The 17,802-nt window shown below is 62.4% G+C and overlaps 3 protein-coding genes across 6 annotated transcripts in view; 1 reads left to right on the top strand and 2 right to left on the bottom strand.

Moving 5' to 3' along the window:
• Positions 1-1,099: 1,099 nt before the first annotated feature.
• On the bottom strand, positions 1,100-7,421 carry SIDT2 (SID1 transmembrane family member 2). 4 transcript variants are annotated; one of them, XM_064524181.1, is made up of 27 exons: positions 7,013-7,421; positions 6,716-6,837; positions 6,463-6,627; positions 6,341-6,386; positions 6,139-6,240; positions 5,960-6,043; positions 5,742-5,841; positions 5,599-5,664; positions 5,399-5,492; positions 5,218-5,276; positions 4,995-5,006; positions 4,800-4,871; positions 4,634-4,708; positions 3,966-4,087; positions 3,783-3,856; positions 3,630-3,696; positions 3,448-3,521; positions 3,245-3,368; positions 3,032-3,149; positions 2,807-2,943; positions 2,554-2,662; positions 2,400-2,476; positions 2,268-2,314; positions 2,075-2,180; positions 1,882-1,992; positions 1,698-1,811; positions 1,100-1,613 (listed from the first exon to the last, which is right to left on the bottom strand). In XM_064524181.1, the coding sequence occupies exons 1-27, from the start codon at positions 7,190-7,192 to the stop codon at positions 1,551-1,553; spliced, it is 2,520 nt and encodes an 839-aa protein (XP_064380251.1). In that variant the 5' UTR covers positions 7,193-7,421; the 3' UTR covers positions 1,100-1,550. The 4 variants fall into 4 exon arrangements, with proteins under 4 accessions (XP_064380251.1, XP_064380252.1, XP_064380254.1 ...); XM_064524182.1 differs by having other exon boundaries at positions 5,742-5,838; XM_064524184.1 differs by having other exon boundaries at positions 6,463-6,602; positions 7,013-7,024.
• Positions 7,422-8,673: 1,252 nt separating this feature from the next.
• On the bottom strand, positions 8,674-16,568 carry PAFAH1B2 (platelet activating factor acetylhydrolase 1b catalytic subunit 2). The gene is made up of 6 exons (XM_064524180.1): positions 16,425-16,568; positions 15,545-15,632; positions 14,702-14,791; positions 13,965-14,081; positions 12,810-12,932; positions 8,674-12,181 (listed from the first exon to the last, which is right to left on the bottom strand). The coding sequence occupies exons 1-6, from the start codon at positions 16,451-16,453 to the stop codon at positions 11,903-11,905; spliced, it is 726 nt and encodes a 241-aa protein (XP_064380250.1). The 5' UTR covers positions 16,454-16,568; the 3' UTR covers positions 8,674-11,902.
• A 136-nt stretch (positions 16,569-16,704) lies between these two features.
• The window catches only part of SIK3 (SIK family kinase 3), a 104,724-nt gene continuing 103,626 nt past the window's right edge, over positions 16,705-17,802 (top strand). Inside the window, exon 1 of the mRNA XM_064524178.1 lies at positions 16,705-16,723. The gene's annotated coding sequence lies outside the window, so the exon portion shown is untranslated. The remainder of the gene's footprint in view (positions 16,724-17,802) is intronic.

Below are 17,802 nucleotides of genomic sequence, written 5' to 3'. Positions count from 1 at the left end.
GCTCCCCGCACGCCCGAGCCGGGGCTTGCCCGGGCGAGGCCGGGGGCCAGGGCGCCCCGGGCAGCGGCCCGCAGCTGCCTCCGGGCTGGCCCAGGCTTTGCTCCGTCCCGGAGCTGGCGGCCCCGGGATGCTGGGCCTGGCGCCAAGGGCACGGCCGAGGCGTGGGCAAGGGCAGCCACCGCGCCTGGGGCCGGCGCTAGCCCTCCCGGCCCCTCGGCCGCTCGGGCCAGGGGTGCGATGGGGGCACGGCCCCGGCCCAGTGCCCACGGCGTGCCCGCGGCCATCCCGGGCTTCCCTCCCGCGCCGAGGGCTGCCAACCTTGCTGCCGCCCCAGGTCCCCCCCAGCCGCCCCGCCGCGGGGAGCTGAGCCCACGGGGCCGCGTCCGGCACTGCCGTCGCACCAGGGCAGCCCGGGAGCAGCAGCGCTGCGGCCCACGGCTGCATCCAGCCTCGCCGGCCTCCCCAATTCGGCGCACGCTGCGTGCAGCCTCGCCGGCCTCCCCAATTTGGCACACGCTGCATCCAGCCTCGCTGGCCTCTCCAATTCGGCGCACGCTGCGTGCAGCCTCACCGGCCTCCCCAATTCGGCGCACGCTGCATCCAGCCTCACCGGCCTCTCCAATTCAGCACACGCTGCATCCAGCCTCGCCGGCCTCCCCAATTCGGCACACGCTGCATCCAGCCTCGCCGGCCTCCCCAATTCGGCGCACGCTGCGTGCAGCCTTGCCGGCCTCCCCAATTCGGCACACGCTGCGTGCAGCCTCGCCGGCCTCCCCAATTCGGCACACGCTGCATCCAGCCTCGCCGGCCTCTCCAATTCAGCACACGCTGCATCCAGCCTCGCCGGCCTCTCCAATTCGGCACACGCTGCGTGCAGCCTCGCCGGCCTCTCCAATTCGGCACACGCTGCGTGCAGCCTCGCCGGCCTCCCCAATTCGGCACACGCTGCATCCAGCCTCGCCGGCCTCTCTAACTCGGCATGCGCTTCAGCAGCAGCGCGGCGCGGTGGAGAGCACGGCTGACACCCAGCGGCAGCCGGCCCCGCGGGGCGGGGGGGTCCCGGCGCTCCCCCCCCCCCCCGGGACGCAGCAGGCTGGGGTAAAGTGCAGACGGACACTTTAATGCATGTCACTTCCCAGCAGAACCAGCCGCAGAAAACGCAGGGCGGCTGGGTTCGGCGGGCGGGCGGGCGCATAAAAACAGTGGAAAACTGCCGCCCGCCCCCCGGCTCCGCGCTGCCCACCCCGTGCCGGGGAGCCGGGGCGCCCCGACCCCCCCTCTCCAAAATCACTCCTTAGGCACTGAAGAGAGTCCCGCGGGGGGGCCGGCAGCGCCCCGCACACCGGCCCGGCGGGGAGCCCCGTGCCGGCCCGGCGCGGCCCGGCAGCGCCAGCACCGCGGAAAGGCCGCGGCAGCCCGGGCGCCGAGGCCGGCCGTTGCGGCGGCGGGGAGGGGGACGGAGCGGCCGGCGGGGGCCCGGCCCGAGCATCCCTCCCCGCGGCGTGCCCTGCGCCTCTCCGGCTGGCCCGGCGGCGGGGGTCTGGCACAGCCTAGAAGACGTAGATCTTGTCCCGCTGCACGCAGTCCAAGTCGTCGTCCAGCGTCAGCAGCACCTGCGGGAGAGGCGGGCTGGGAGGGCGCCCGGGCGGGGGGCGGCGGGAGCGGGGGGGGGGGCAAGCGCGGCTGCCGGCGCCTACCAGGAAGGAGCCGAACATGGCGATGGAGGAGAGGAAGTGCCAGATGTCGTGGTCGTCGAAGAAGTCGAGCAGGATGCAGTCGCGGTTGTGCTCCCGGGACTCGGCCGGCGTTTTCTGCCCGGGGCGAGCACAGCGGTGGCCGCGCCGGCCCCGCGGCCGCCCCCCCGCCCCCCCCCCCGCTTACCTGCCAGGTGCTGAGCCCCTGGAAGAAGAAGAAGAGGGCGAAGCCCCAGACCACGGAGGTGCTGATGATGCAGAGCAGGGGGATGAGCTGGATGCGCTCGCCGCTGCGGAGCTGGGGGGGAGGCGAGGCAAGGTCAGCGCGGCGGCCCCCCCCGCGCCCCCCCGCCCCGCCGCCCGCCGAGCCCGCGCCGCACCTTCATGATGATGTAGAAGGCGAAGTAGAGGAGGAGGTTGCAGATGCCGATGGCCAGCAGGTAGGAAGCGAAGTCGTTGGGGTGCACGATGAGGCCGTAGGCAGCGCTGGGGGGGCGGCAGCGGCGGCGGGGTCAGCTCCCCCCGGGCCGCCCCCACGGGGACACGGGGCGCGCCGGGGCCGGGCACACTTACAGCGACCAGTTGATGATGTTCCCCATGACCAGGAGCACCATTCGGTCCTGCAAGGGGAGGCGAGGGCGTCGGGGGGGCGGGCGGGGGAGGCAGCTCCCGCGGCGGAGCGCGGGGCCGGGCGCTGGCACTCACCGCGTACAGGGGCCCGCTGCACTGCCGCACGCAGTCCGTGTACAGCACGTGCACGATGCGCCGCAGGATGCCCGAGTCTGGGGGGAGGCAGAGCTGGCGGGCGCCGCGCGGAGGAGCCCCCCCGGCGCTGCCCCCCGCCCGCCCCGGCCCTCACCCAGCTTCCAGCGCCCCATGTAGTAGAGCTGGGTGCTCAGCAGCAGCGTGGCCGTGATGTGGATGACGGAGAAGACGATCCAGAAGGCCATGTTGCCCTTGCCGAAGACCTGGGGAGAGCGGGATGAGCCCGGGCGAGCGGCCACGACGGCGGCCCATCGCGCCGACGCCAACCCGTCGCGCCGACGCCAACCCCTCGCGCTGACGCCAACCCCTCGCGCCGTGCCCCGGCCCGGGCGCAGGGCCGCGCTCACCACGCCGACGACGGAGAAGAAGATGACGATGGCCAGGCAGGCGTAGGCGCTGTAGGCGCTGGCGTTGATGTCGGGGTGGCGCTTCTGGTAGAGCTTCAGCATGCAGAGCCCGGCGATCATGTACATGAAGGAGGTGTCTGCGGGGGGGCATGGCCGCGCTGAGCGGGCGCCGGGCAGCCGCGGCACGGGGCGGGCGGGTGGGCGGGCGGCCGGGGCGGCGCTCACCGAACTGGAAGTTGGTGTAGTTGGGGCAGACGTGGTAGCAGGCGCTGAGCAGCCCCTCCATCATGAGGGCCGTGCCCATGGCGTAGAAGAGGCCGAAGTGCTTGGGGATGCCGCACTCCTGCGGGGCGAGGGGAGGGCGAGAGGCAGCGGGGCGGGCGCCGGGGGCCGGGGCCGGGGCCGGGGGGCTGCCCGCGGCGGCGGTGCCGGCCTCACCAGGGCGTGCGCGTCGCGGCGCTCCAGCGCCCGGTTGTAGCCGATCTCCCGCCGCAGGATGATGAGCAGGAAGAGCAGGCCCAGCAGCACGTAGCCCAGGTTGCTGAGGATGTTGTTGAAGGCGCTGGCGGGGGGCAGCGGGGCCGGTCAGCGCCTCGGGGGGCACGCGGCCCCGCGCCCCCCCGGCCCCCGGCCGTGCCCACCTGAGGTTGCCCAGCGGGTGGGCGCAGAGGAAGTTGTAGTAGCAGATGTCCTGGTTGCCGGTGACGTTCACCACCTGCGCGCGGGGCACGGGGCGGGCAGAGGCGGCGGGGCCCCGCGGCCGGGCGCAGCCACCCGGCAGGGTCCCAGCGCCGCCGTCCCCGGGCAGCGGAGCCCCGCTTACCGTCTGGTAGGTGATGACGAGCTGGATGACGGGCAGCGCGTAGAAGACAGCGATGGTGGCGATGTTCCTGGGAGAGGCAGGGCAGCGTCAGCGGGGTCCCCGCGCGGCACCGCGGCACGGCCGTGCCCTCCCGCTCGCGCGTCCCCTCCGCACCAGAAGTAGATCTGGTATTTCTTCCGCAGGACCCGCTTGTCCTTCCGCGCCAGGTCAGCCACGTAGAGGTATTGCTGGGAAAAAAAGAGAGGCAGCTGGGGGGGGGCCGGCGCCGACCCACGGGAGCATCCCGGGCCGGCACGGCAGCCCGGGCCCCGCCGCGGGTGCCCGGCCGGGACGCACCTTGGTGCGGATGACGTTCTTGTCGTAGTCGATGTCGGCCAGCGTGTCGTAGTCGTCCTCCTCCACGGAGCTGAGCGAGTCCAGGCGGGGCCGGCCGGCCACGTTCTCCAGCGAGCGGTCCCCTGCGGCCGCGGGGGCACGTCAGCGGTGCCGCGTCCCGCCGGCCCCCCGCGCGCCGCAATCACCCCCGAATTACGCCGCGCCTCCCGGCTCGCGCCGCGGACCGCGGCTCTCGCGGAGGCAGCCTGCGGCTCTGGCTGCGGCGCGGGCGAGGCAGCGCGGCGGCCGGGGCACGCCTGGGCCCGCGCCCCGGGGCGAAGCCCGCGCGGGGCGGATTGCGCCGATTGGAGCCCTCCCTGCGCGGCACCGCCGTCTACCCAGAGCAGTGCACGGCTGCCTCGTCGGCCCGGCGGCAGCGCGGCGCTTGAACTGCTCCTGCCCTTGGAAGGAAAGCGAGCGTCACCGGAGCGGGACGGGGCGCAGCGGCAGCCTCCCCGGCACGGGGGGGCCTGCCCGGCGGCGCGGGGCTGCAGTGGGGAGCCTCTGGGCGAGGGGCAGAGCGGCGTCCTCCGGCAGCATCCCTCCCGGTCGCGCGGCGCGGCGTCCTCGGAGCCCGGCGCTGCCCGGAGCCCGGGCTCGGCACGGCCGCGCGGCCGCCCCGGACTCACCCGTGTAGCCGTAGGAGACGTCCGCGGAGCCCGTGCTGTCCGTGACGGCCGCGGTGCTGGCGCTGGAGCCGTTCTCTGCGGGGAGGGTGGCACGGGGACGTGGCCGCGCGCCCGCCGGCCCCGCGGGCGGGGGGCACGGGGGGCACGGGGGGCGCGCCGCACTCACCGAAGGAGCCGTAACCGTAGCCGTCGTAGGGCGCGCGGCCCAGGAAGGAGTCGGGCACGCTCCGGCTGGGCCCTGCGGGACAGCGGCACCCTCAGCCCCGTCCCCCCGGGCCCGGCGCGCGGGGCAGGCGGGGGGCACCGCCTCGGCCCCGGGAAGCAGCTTGCGGCCGGGGAGGGGGCAAGCGCCGGTGCTCACCCAGGAGGGACGCTGGCAGGGGGTCCCGCGGGGCCGTGCACGGAGAGGGACAGAGACGCGGTCAGAGGCCCCTGCCCCAGCCCCACATCAGCCCCCGAGGGGCGAAGCCCAAACCCTGCGTAACACAGGGCTTGCGGCGGGGCCGGAGAGGGCAAAACCACCCCAAGCCCCCCCGACGGGGCGTCCCCCCGCCACGTGCCCCTGCGCTCGGCGGCTGCCTCACCCGTGTCCAGGCTGGGCGAGTCCAGGGCCGCCAGGAGCCCCGTCGTCCTCCGCCGCCGGCTGCCGAGGGAAGCAGGCGTCAGCGGGAGCGCGCGCGGCGGGGCGGCACGGGGCGGGGGGGGGCCCGGCGCCCGCGGGGACAGGGCGGCCATCGCCGCGCGGCCCCGCGGCGGGGAGCTCACCGGCAGCCCTGCCAGCAGCCGATGAGCAGCGTGAGCACGTAGAAGGAGAGGAAGATGCCGAGGCAGAAGAGCACGCTGCTCACGTAGGCCTCCGCTGCGGAGAGAGCCGGCGCGGGCCTCAGGGCGAGCGGCGGCCCGGGGCCACGTCTCGGGGCCCCGCGGCCGGTCGGCCCCTCCAGCCGTCGCCCGCCCGGGCTTACAGGTTATGGCAGGGGACACCACCACCTCCAGCGTCTTCTGCCGGTTGCCTTGGTCCATGGGCTCGTCTGGAAGAACCGGACGCCGTGGAGAAGGGCCTGCCCGCAGGGCCCCCGCCTCGCGTCCCCACGAGGGCGCCGGGTACCTTTGGAGAAGGGGTAGTAGGGCAGGGCCCCCCCGCACGCCTCGTCCTCCGTCTTCACCACCACCACCACGTAGAAGCTGCGGCTGGGGAAATCCTTCTTCTGCGGCGCCCGCGCCGGGGGCGAGAGCAGGGTCAGCGCGCGGGGGCCCCGCGGCCACGACACCCGCAGCCTCGGCCACCCGGCGCTACCGCAGCGCGGCCGCCGGCGCCAGCCCCACCTGCACCGTGATGGCCGCCTTCTTCGTCATGGTCTGGTACATGCCGATGAAGGCCACGTTGTTGTCCAGGTCGTAGACGGGGCACTGCGGGGAGCGGGGGACGGGGGCCGTCAGCCCCCCGGGCGCCGCGGGGTGCCGCCGCCGCCCGAGGCCGGCACGGCCCCGCCGCCCCCACCTACCAGGACGTCCTGGATGGAGATGACGGAGCAGGGGAAGGCCGTGGCCGAGGTCACCTTCACAATCACCGAGTCCACTCCCTCGGGGAACTGGTACTTGAAGTACTGGGAGGAGGACGGGCGCGTCGCTGCGGCGGCGGTCCCCGGCCCGGCCCGGCCCGGCCGCGCCGCCGCGCTCAGCCCCCGGCCGCCGCCAGCCCCTCACCTGCGGCTGGGCTGCCGTGGCGTTGAAGCCGAACCGCTCGTCCGTCCTGCGGAGGGGAGAGGGCGGGCGCTAGCGCGGGCGACGCTCCGGCGCCCGCCCCGCGCCCGCCGCGCCAGCCTCACCGCAGCACGAAGTTCTCCACGCGGGTGACGCGCAGCTGGTAGGAGGTGTTCTTCAGCGACAGCGTGGACACGTCCACGTAGAAGTGCTGCGTCTCCAGCTCCATCTTGCTCTGGGGCTGGCACAGCGTGCGGCTCACGTCCTGGTAGCGGTACTTGCGCTGGTAGCTGCGGGGCAAGCGGAGCGCCCCGGGCTGTGCTGGGCCCCGCCGGCGCCCGCCGGCCCCCGCCGCCCGCCGGCCCCGCCGCTACTCACAGGCCCCGGAGCACCAGCGGCACCTGGAAGGAGACCACGGCCTCCTTCTGCCGCACCACGAAGAGCACCGGCGTGTCGTTCTGCTGCGACAGCACGTTCACCGACACCCGCACGCCCTCCGTCTGCGAGGGCGAGGCAGCGGGTGGCCCGGCAGCCCCGTCCCCGCGCGGCCGCCGGACTTCGCTCGGCCAACGCCCGCGGGCTGACGCGGCGGCCGTGCCCCCGCGGGCCGAGGGACGCGGGCGCCCCGACCCCGGAGCCACGCGCCCGGCGCTGCGCCGGCCCCGGGGGGCTCACCCTGTTCCTGGAGACGGTGTGGTTGAAGGCGTAGATGTTGAGCAGCTCGCTGGTGACCCAGTCGCCGTAGGTCCTGTCGAACTCGGCCTCCCTCTGCCGCACGTCCTTGCCGCGGCCCCCCGGCAGCGCCAGCAGCAGCGCCAGCGCCCAGCCCAGCGCCGCGCCCCCGGGGGCCGCCATCCCGCCGGCATGCCCGGCCCCGGCTCAACCGGGGCGCGCCCGGGGGCCCTGCCCCATGCCGCGGCGCCCGGCGGCGATGCTCCTGCGCGGTGCCCGGTGCCCGGTGCCCGGTGCGCGGTGCCCGACGGCGAACGGCGACGGTAAACACGGGGCCGGCGGTGACGTCACGGCACCGACACCTCTTTCGGGGCCGGGCGCCGCCGGGGAAGTGACGCGGCCGGGCGGGGCCCCGCCGCCCTCACCGCCCCGTCGGGGCGGCACAGCCGCCGCCCCGCCCGCCGCCATGCTGCAGCGCCCGGGGGTCCCCGCCGCCCCGCCGGGCCCCGCCGCATCCCCCCCCCGCCCCCGGGGCCGCCCCCGCCCGCGGGCAGCGCCGCCCCCCCGGCCGCGCCTTCGGCCTCCGTGGCCGCGCCAAGTCCCCGCGGCAGCGGGCGGAGCCCCGGAAAGGCCGCTGGAAAAGGCAGCCGCCGCCCCCAGGGCAGCGATGCCACACGGCCTTGTAGCGCAGGCCTCCCCCAGGCCCCCCCGCAGCCCGCTTGCCCCGCAGCCTCCTGCCCCGCAGCGCTTTACGCTCGTTACATCGCATTTTGTACGTGAGGTGATTTTTTAAGTCCCCCCCCGACACAGCTGGGCCCCATGGGAGCCCCTGGAAAACCGCTCTCTAGCCCTGAGATGAAATCCAGCCTCTCTGCCGGGGGTTTCCACTCACTCTCTGCTGGACAAATGTGAAGAGACAAGAGCATCGCTGCTATGGTGCACTTTATTTCTATAGGTCCTCCCCCGGAGGATCTCGAAGCACTTTTCCGACGCGGCGTCTGCACGTCGTTACCAGTTTGCAGGTGGTGACGCTGGCGGCGGATCGAATGGTTTGCTCGGGGACAGACAGACGTCCACGCGGGAGCCCGACGCAGAGCGCCGAGGAACGCCCGGGCTCCTGGGCAAACTCAGGCGTTGCCTCCTCGGGAGTGACTTTACGGTTGATTTTGCAGTCGTGTGCATTCCCTATTCATCTCAGGGCTATGAAAAATAAATCACTCAAGAGTCAGATACAAGTCAATATCCTGTCTAGGGCCAAAACACCGGTTAGCTTCCACCTGCAAAACATTGTTTAGAGCTTTGGGTACAGAAGCTAAACTCTGCATGGCTTTAAATCAACGGATAAAGGAGAGGAGGAGAAAAAAAGCAGACTAAGATTAAGAACAGGTATTAAGTGAGAAGTGAGGATCCAGATGAGCATGAATTCGGATACTCCTGGGAGGGAACGCGGCCTGCCGTTACCCGGTGAAAGCGTTTTGCTCGGCCGCTGCCACCTTGGCTCCCCCGTTTCGGGCAGTGGCGATTTCTGTTCGTTAGGCAGCACTTCCCACCGCGCGTTCCCACGGACCCGGCGGCAGGAATGAGACAGAACGAGTAACCGACACAGGGGGCACGAACGGGAGACGCGCATACGCACGCAGACACACACACGCGTTGCAACACAGTGGGGTGAAACATTTACATTTATATTGAAATATGCACTAAACAGAGTGAGCTCTACCAGTTGATGCATTTTTTGCCAAAGCAGAAACACATTTTTTTCTGGAGAAGGTTCAAGTCGGTGACTAGTAACAGGGCAGTGCCTCCAAGCAGCTAGGCAGGTCACTGCGGAGCGAGGTTGCAATCTAATTTCACGCGCTGCAAGCTTGCCTCCCCGGAGGTCCCCGTCCTGTGCCTGGAGTCCCCCCGCCCCCAGCTACAAGAGAAGGACTCTCCGTCCTTTCACATCTTTGCTTTTGCTTCTTCTTTGCTGCAATAAATATGAAACTGGCAGTGCTCACAGGCCACAGCACAGACACGGTTCCAGGCTTCAGCACAGAACTGCAAAATGCAACCGGATCGGTTACGCAAGGAAAAAGCCCCCAAGGGTCCGTCAGTTCTCCCACAGCCAACCGCTAACCATGGAATAGCCCACGCTGCCCGGGCAGGGGCAGCCCAGCCCAGCAGACATCGGGCGCCCACAGCCGCGACTAAAGCTTCTCCACACTCCCTGGGATGGGCACTCCTCTCTCTAGCACTAGTGCAGAGAGGGGGGAAGGCCCCTCTGCCCGCTCACAGAAACGCTCCTTTTGAGTGGGACAGTCTCCTACTAGGCAGCAACAAGCAGAGCTAAAGCCCCGGAGGAGAGAAAGAGGTCCTCTCCTCACGCAGCACCAGCACGTCTCAGAGATGGTTAAGGCAGCAGAGAGGAGGGCCACGAGCACTGAACCAAGCACAGAGCGCGGCATCCTAGCAAGCCAAGCTTAAGCAGGCAGACCCAGCAGAGCTGTCCTCAGTCACATTGCAGAAGACTCACAAACCTGCCGAACCTCTCTCGTTCCACCCAGCGCCCTGCCAAGAGGTACTGACTCACAGCTGAACGCAGCCTCAGGTGCACAGGCGTTTCGTTACGAAGTTAGAGCTTTTTATTGAAGAATACATTCCTGGTTAGCATCTCTTTGACCAAATGGGGTGACAGCATGGAGAGAAGCAGGGATGTAGAGGGCGAACTAGCACACTGCCTTTTCACAACAGCCTAGAAACCTGAAAAGCTCGCAGGGAGCAGAATCTGTTGTATCCCTTCTCCCTAAGCAGGGATAAGTCCTTTCCCCCAGAATGCTCGACTCCAGCCTCTTTTTATTTCTACACTCTTTCTTGCCCCGGCTTCCCCAGGGTGCCTCTTTTCCCGTCAGAAGCCCGAACAACACTCCCTTAAAGCCCATTCGGCAAGGCAGCGGAGCTACAGAGCACACAGGCTGGAGAGCCTGGGGGCACAGAGCATCCCTAGTCTGGTTTGTGGATGTAGGACCATAACCCCTCCTCTCTCCTACAAGCGCTCCGACACCTCACACTTTTGTTTCTGGGAAGTGGAACGCTTCATCCTTCCTTCATCTGTGTGTAGATCACATATACTGGCAACAAAACACACACTATGCATGCAATCCAGGCAGAAATCCTGCTATGATCAAATCTACAGGAAAAGGGGAATGTAGTGGGGACGTAAAAGTATTCCTTAATGCTAGATTATAGACGGCATTAAACACCAGAACCCTTTATTATAAAAAAGGGCAAACAGACTATATACAGTACCTATGTACTTTCATTGCAGTAGGGCACAGCAAGCAACCTGGACAGCTAAACAGCCCTCATGAAGAAGGTGGTATGGAGTGCCTGCTAAAAACGTATCGGTTCCTCTCCAATTTACCTGCCGAGACGAGCACGCGTGACCGCAGAGTCCGCGTAGCCTGAAAGCAGCGCAGAGATCGGCACTGGCAGCTCTTGATCAGCTACCTGCAGTGCGAAACACTGCAGTGTTTGCGCAGCGCTGCCAAGCTCCCGCTCTGGCAGGTAAGTCAAGGAAGAACAGAGTTCGTTTAAAACTATGTTATCTGCAAGTATACTCCTCTAGGGCTCTGCAATTAGGGTCCAAAACAGTTTCTTCTTCAAAAAGATAACCTTTCAGTTTTAAATGAAAGGCTGTTTTTATATTATCATTAGTAGACTATAATCAGCCCTCATTTAAAAAAAAAAAAAAAAAAAAAAATCTACCTGCAGTCCCTGTAGGAGGGCACTCGCCACACTGGCTCCCTTGGCTACCGGAGAGGGGCAGTGTCCAGGGCAGGAGAAGACTACACCTTGACTTCACTTCTTACCGTAAGAGGCTGTAGTTGCTTGAATAAAATGTTTATACAAGTAAAACAAAAGCAATAAAGAAATATACACCTTTGAATCTGTAAAGCTTCAGACTGATTTAGGCCTTGCAAAAAGGGGCTACGCGTACGGATTTTCTTTAGAAAAAAAGGATGTAACAGTCATACTTAAAAAATGAACGACAAACAGCACTGCAAAGAGCCCTGTGGCACAGGCATCTCAAAGGAATGAAATGTCAGTTTTACAGTAGCGAGGAAGCGACTGCCTTGTGTGATGTTTACCGGGTAATTAAAATCCTAAACTGAACAACTGTTAAAAGCCAGCAATACTGCACACAGACAGGAGCAGAGAACAGGACAGTCAGCGGCACCTGCACGGGACTGCCCACACAGACAGCAACGTGGAATGAAGAGGGCCCCAGCTAGCAGGCATGGTGAAATAAGCACGTGAACAAGCACCTGGGAGCATTACACAAGCCCAGTTAATGGTCTGTTTCGTTCTATTTCTGAATTCCAGTTTCACGCTGCTTCAGAAACGAGGAGCAAGAAAGCAACGAGCGTCACTTAAACACTCCTAGCAAAAAAGGTGGGACCGAGTTCAGAAAAATGCAGCTGCTCTGACTTTCTGCAAGTGGAATGTGATTCTTGTTCACCGGCTAACACACCGAGCGCGATCCCCGCAGCCGAGAAGGGGGAGCCAGGAGCTGCCTACGGGCTGCCAGAGACAGGCTAAAAGGGTTCTAGAGCAACCACAGAGCAACAATACAGAGAGGGGCACAAAGTGACAGTCCTGTTCTCATTTTAAATGAGGAATGGTTTAAAAGTAAAACTCTTCTTCAGCTAACTTCCTCCTGCAATAAAACCAACCAAGCCGGCCCTTGTACGTACAAGACCAGTTAAACGTGAGCCTTCCCCCTCAAAACACTAGGTACGAACATCCGGTAACATTCTACAATGGAAAGTGCTTTAAGAAAGAAGGATTCTGTAGTGCCAGTGACAGAACTGATCTGATGGGCTGGATGATGTTAACACTGATTTCAGCTAATCAGGCCAGAGCAGCTCGTTTCTCCTCAGGGGTCTCCTCCAGTAGCTGCATGATCAGTTCATGGAGGGGTTTGCAGATCTTTGCGTAGCCCCCTCCTGTCAGGTGCAGGAAATCAAACATGTCGTGGTACGAGATGGTGCCGTCCGAGTGCACGAAGCCGACGTCTACATCCAGAAGCTGGACGTTGGCCAGTTTGGGGAGTGAGGTTTTTAGCAGCTGGTTCACCTTGGCATTCTTCTGCCGCAGAGGGTTTGGCTTCTCTCCGCGAGGTAGCAGGCCCTGACACAGGAAGGAGGCAAAGAAGAGCTTTCACACAACTCTGATGGCGCTCTAATGCCTTCTCTTTCAATTCAGGCATCCCTTCAAGGCTTAAGATGCCTACAATGAGGGGAACTCATCCCTTGAATCCGACTTTCTCCATTCAGATCTAATCTTAAGTGCAACTGAAGGAGCCAAGCGAGCTACAAGCACAACTGGTATTTTTATGTGTATCTGTGTATCATCTCTGTTTATGCTCTTTTTATAAGGTTTCGACAGCGCACCGGTTGCCATCGCTCAGCTTCTCAATAGCAGAAGCACCAGATAACCTGTTACAACAAGGAAGCAAACTAGCATTTCCAGTCCCAGTTCTGACCCGGGCACCCTCATTCCTTTTAAGACTTCTTCAATGAAATTTCTAACTGGGAGAGCAACACTGCTAACGAACGCTTGTCTCTGAAGGGGCTGGAGGGATGACTTCTGCAAAGCCAAGTGAAAAAGGGGAGAGGCACACAAAGCAGAGGATGATAAAGAGAGTAACTGCCCTCCCCCATAACGATCGAGTAGCTCCCAGTATCACAGAGATACAGTACAGAGAATACGGTCTTCCTCAGAGCACTCTGTTTCCACAGCGCTCCAAGAGACATACCAGTACGATAACTTTGGCCTGTGGCTGCTGGGTATTTATCAGACGCACGATGGCCTCAATTCCACCTGCTACTTCTTCTGCTGTGTTTTCATGATTATTTGTTCCAACCCAAACAACAATGACCTACAAGGAGAAAAAAAGGTTTGCAACTTTTGCAGAACAAGTCGTAATAGTCTTGCTGACTGAAAAAAAACTGTAAAAAGGTCACCTGCAACCAACAAGCTAAATTAAGAGGTAGGTTTAAGGATAACCCCAGACTGCAAGAGGCTTTCAGTTGTCTGTTGTGCAGATTTCTGAATAATTTCTTATGAGCTTCAAATTTCCCCCTCAGTATACACTAGGAACCAGTACTACGGAAGCTTTTTTGGTCAGCCAAAGAAATGTCAAGAGTCCACTCCATTTTAATGTAGTCTCTCGGCCATCTTCCTGCAGGAGCCTGCATTGGTTAAAAAAATGTTAATGCATAAACATTATAAGCTCCTCAGGGGCAGACACAACCATGAAGTTCTTTAAAGAAGAGAAAAAAAAAGAAAAAAGATTTTAAACCGTTAAATGCAGAGTTAAACACAAGTGACACTCTCCTCCCCTACTTGGAGCGTGCACTGAATAACTGCCTTGCACCACAGTACCTCGGTGCACAGTTCATTGTTTTCAGTAAGGAAGCTCACAGGGGGGATGCAGTTCTACATGCAGACTGGAAAGCTGATCCTCACTGAGTATAAGGAACATCTGTACTAATTCTGTTAACTCTTTATCAAGGATTTCACCATCCCTTTCTAAGGGCTGACAAGACATCTCAAACCCGAGATGCACACTGCAAGTCCAAGCTACACCTGCCTACAGCAAGACATAGCCCTGGCCAACATTTTCGCTAGGACCGCACGATCACCTCTATTTGTTGGTGACGTACTCCAATTTGTACGTTCGGCAGTGCAAACCTTGTGTATGAGAAGTACGGTTCTGTCTCCAAACATCTTCCAAATACTTTTGGTTTAGCCAAACACATTCTAGTACCACATGTGTCCTTAGTGCCAACAATCGCTCACGTAAAAAGATGCTTTTAAGAATAACAGCTCAACCGATTTTGCCCCAGCCAAGCACTGAAGCGTTTTCTAAGTCAGCACAGGGCGGCCTTGTTTGGTTTTCTGCTTATACCTTCGGTTTAATGTTCTCCAGTTCGCCATTCTTCAGTCTCCACAGAACATGTCCTGTTGTGTCTCCACCAATCCCAAAATTCAGTGCGTGAAGCGGTGAGAAGAGTTCTCGCCATATCTGCAATCAGAAATCAATTTGCTATTTCAGAGCCAGCATCCTGATCACGAAAGAAAGAAAACTACTACTACACGCAACTCTTGCGGAGCAAAGTCACTCAGTTACCAGCACAAGTTTGTTGCTTTGTTCTCCAACAGTTTTGCAGATTAAGGCAACGCATATAATCTAGCTGGTCCCTCACATAAACTTTGTTTCCGAGATAGTCTTTAACTTCTCTGTCACCAAAAAAGCACGTGTGCCAATACATGTAGTTCATAAGCGCTAGAGAATTAAATCTATTCTGGCCAAGAAAGATACACCTACAAAGATTTCAATGTCATACTCTTGGGGATTCAAGGGACTGGTAAAGGCTTGCATATGCATGACAAAGTGGAGGCAGTTATAGATTACTTCAGAGAAAGACTGGAAATGGCTTACAGAGGTAAACTGGAAAGGCTTAGTGCAAACCTGGGAAATTAAGGAAACAGGGCGGAATAAAGCTGAAGGAATGGCAATAAAATCGGAACGAAACAGAAGGACTTGTCAATATTACACAGGATCATAAATTACTGGATCAGAAGTGATTAAGGAGACAAATTCTACTTCATATCATTACACAACTTTCTTTCCTTTGACAGTACCTCATACTGCTGTAGCAACTGCACCATGGAGTCACCCACAAAGAGCACATCGGGTTCCTTGTCTTTACAGTCCAAAACAAATCTGTTGTGCTGTGTAAAAGAAAGCGGCAGGGTAAGCTCTGACTGACAGCTCCTCATCAGCACCTCCACTGCAGAATAGAAAGGGAGTTGCCCAACCAGTTCCCCCCCCCCCCCCAAGGGAGCCATCCCCTCCTGTCGTCCTTGGCCACGCTTCTCCATGTTAACCCATGAGCCGCTGGCCGCTCCTTCGGCTGTGCAAACCCCACCGTGAACGCAGCCTCGGTCCTGACAGAGCAGCATTTTGCTGACTCTGTGAGCTGCACATAAGTAAGAGCTGAGCCTGCCAGACACCCATTAAATTCAGCAATTAGAGAACACGGTTAGTCACTCCAGTGATTATCCTCTGGCTATTTTACCCTGTCTAGGAGGAAGTATTGCAGCAAGACACCGGCAGTCCAGACACTTCGGCTCTGCTATTTTCAGCTTGGTCACTCCTTTGCAAAGATGCACACTGGAAAGCACTGTTTTGCACCGTTTTTTAACACATGGGTTGGCAATTATTCTCAGGTAATGGGCCAACGGGAGTATTTTCTGAGGCTGCCTCACAGTGCAGCTTTCAGATCACGTAACAACGCTGCTTCTGGTTTGCCCCAGCATTACAGGTACGATACGTACCAACAACCTGCCTGCGTTTGGGCAGCAGAGCTGTTACGATGCCAGAATCAGAGGTGTGACCAGAACAGGCCTACGCATCGTTCTCCCAACAGCCCCCAACCTCTGAAAAAGATGAACCCGTCTGACAACTGTCTTTTCCAGTCTCACCTGTGACATCCATCTGTCATCCCCCTGGATATCCTCAGCAGCATGTGGGATTGCTGCTGGGTTTGAGTCTCCCTGGCTCATTCTGTTCCTGTGGAGAGAACATTTTAGACAAGCGACTTTCAGGAGTTACTCCAGCGTGCCAACGCAGGGAGTACAGGCCAGCTGGCTGGAAACCACTGCACTTCCTGACATTCACAGTGAACAATTCATGGCTGCGTTTAAGTATATAGATTTTTAGCTGACAACGAAATCCATTTTACTCCATGCAGGAATGCCTGATGGCTCTGCAGACGACCCTCTTGACAATACCTGCTGACTGAATGGCCAGGCGTGAATACAACCTCTTGGCAGAATAAAGGAGAGCTCACTTCAGAGGATGTCCAGCAGGAGCACACCTCTTTCACCACAATCAACGCTAGTAATCGGGGGGGATCACTCACTATTTGGGTAATGATATCTCGGTTATAACTAGGGAGCTCTACATGGGATTAAGCGGCTTCAGGAGACGGTGCACCGCAGCTGTGTCGGTCCAGAGAGCAACCGGCATTGCACAGGAGGCTGATGCGTCCGGCTGCTGCTTTGCAAAAGCCCCAAACCCGAGCCTTTATCCCCAAACCCGCAAACCCGAGCCTTTCTCCCCAAAAGCCCCAAACCCGAGCCTTTCTCCCCAAAAGCCCCAAACCCGAGCCTTTCGCCCCAAACCCGAGCCTTGTTTCCCGCAGGCCCTTTCTCCCGCAGGCCCGGCCTGCAGAAAAGGGCTGCCCGGAGCAAGGCGGCCAGGCCGCGGCGAGGACGGCCGCCGCCCCTCCGCGGACCCGCCCGGTGTGCTCAGGCCAGGCCCGGCCCCGCCGCCCGCCCCGCCCGGGCCCCGCGCACTCACGGCGGCTGCGACTCCCCCCGCGACTCCATGGCGCTCTCGGGCGGGCGCCTCCCTCCCTCCCTCCTCGGCCCCGGCTGCCTCCGCGCCTGCGCCCCGCGCCGCTTCCGCTTCCGCCGCCGCCCGCCCGCCAACCGCCGCCGCCGCCGCCCGCCCCGCTTCCGGCCGCGCCGCCGGAAGGCCCGCCCCCGGGCTGCGGCGCGCCCGGCCCCCAGGGGACGCCGCCGTGACGTCACGCCCCGGCGGTGACGCCCGTGGCGTCATTGGGCGGCGAGGCGAGGCGAGGCCGGGGGCAGGTTGAGGTGAGGCGGCGCCGCCGCGCAGAGGGCGCCGGGGCGAGGCGGGGCCCCGAGGTCGGTCGCCCCGCGCCCCCGGGGTTCCCCGACTGCGTCCCCGGCCTGGAGAGCTGCGGGGCATCAGGAGCTGCTGGTTTGGGTTTTCTGGGCGGTTTCATCTCAAAACCGCCAAGTTTGATGTCGCCGGTGTCTCACGCCCCAACCGCCTCGTTTCCCAGAGGCCCCTCGCTCTGCCCGCGCGTCCGGGAAGGGCTGATCTCGAGGTCGCCGCCAGAAAGCGAGCGGAGCGGCGGTGATCCCGGCAAGGCTCTCAGCTCCTCGGCCCCGGCTGCGCTAAGTAACCCCCCAGCCGCCGTCCTGCCCAGATAAGTAGCTTTTGCGAGGGCCCCTTCCTGGGAGCCGCCTTGGTGCACAGCGAGAACGGCCTCCTCATTGTCTTGGCACTGCGAAGGGAACACAAAACGCCACCAAGCCTTACCTGTGTGCACACGCCGGGCAGCGGCAAATCAGGCCCCAGCGTTAGTCCCATCCTCTCTGGGTCAGAAAGTCAGCTGCTGTAACTACGTCTGTGTCCGTGAACAGCCTCTGGAGTGGAAGCTGGCGAAGGCCTCGGAGCTCCCGGCCCCGTGGCCGAGGGGCGGCCCTGCGCAGCTCCTTGCTCTGGCGGCTGCGTAACGCGGCCGCCGGCTGCTCCCCTTCGTTCCCTGGTGCCCGTTTTGGTTTCCGTCACTTGTGCTGATAGGGGATTGTTTCCACTTTGCGCTAGACTCTGTTTTCCCATCTCCATTCCCGTAAGCTCCTAGCGATAACTAAATTAAACAGAGATGTGGCATTGCAACACTCGGCTCCGTACTTTGGCCGACTGCTGTTTGCAGACCCACGCGCGTTTTAGTGTCCTCCTGGGCAGTGGTCTGGTCCAAAGTCAGTCTTTCCAGACGTGCTGCACGTGCATCTCCGTGTCGCCCCGTCGACCTGCCTGCTCTTTCCACCCGGGGCGCAGCTGGGAGACGGCCTGAGATTTCGTGACACGTCTCTGGAATCTCTAAGGACACTGTCACATGTTCCCGTGACTGTGGTCAGAATAA

Source organism: Dromaius novaehollandiae, chromosome 21, assembly GCF_036370855.1.
Source record: "Dromaius novaehollandiae isolate bDroNov1 chromosome 21, bDroNov1.hap1, whole genome shotgun sequence".
NCBI classification, from domain to species: domain Eukaryota; kingdom Metazoa; phylum Chordata; class Aves; order Casuariiformes; family Dromaiidae; genus Dromaius; species Dromaius novaehollandiae.
Note: the sequence above shows the minus strand (reverse complement) of the source record. Positions and strands in the feature narration are given on the sequence as shown.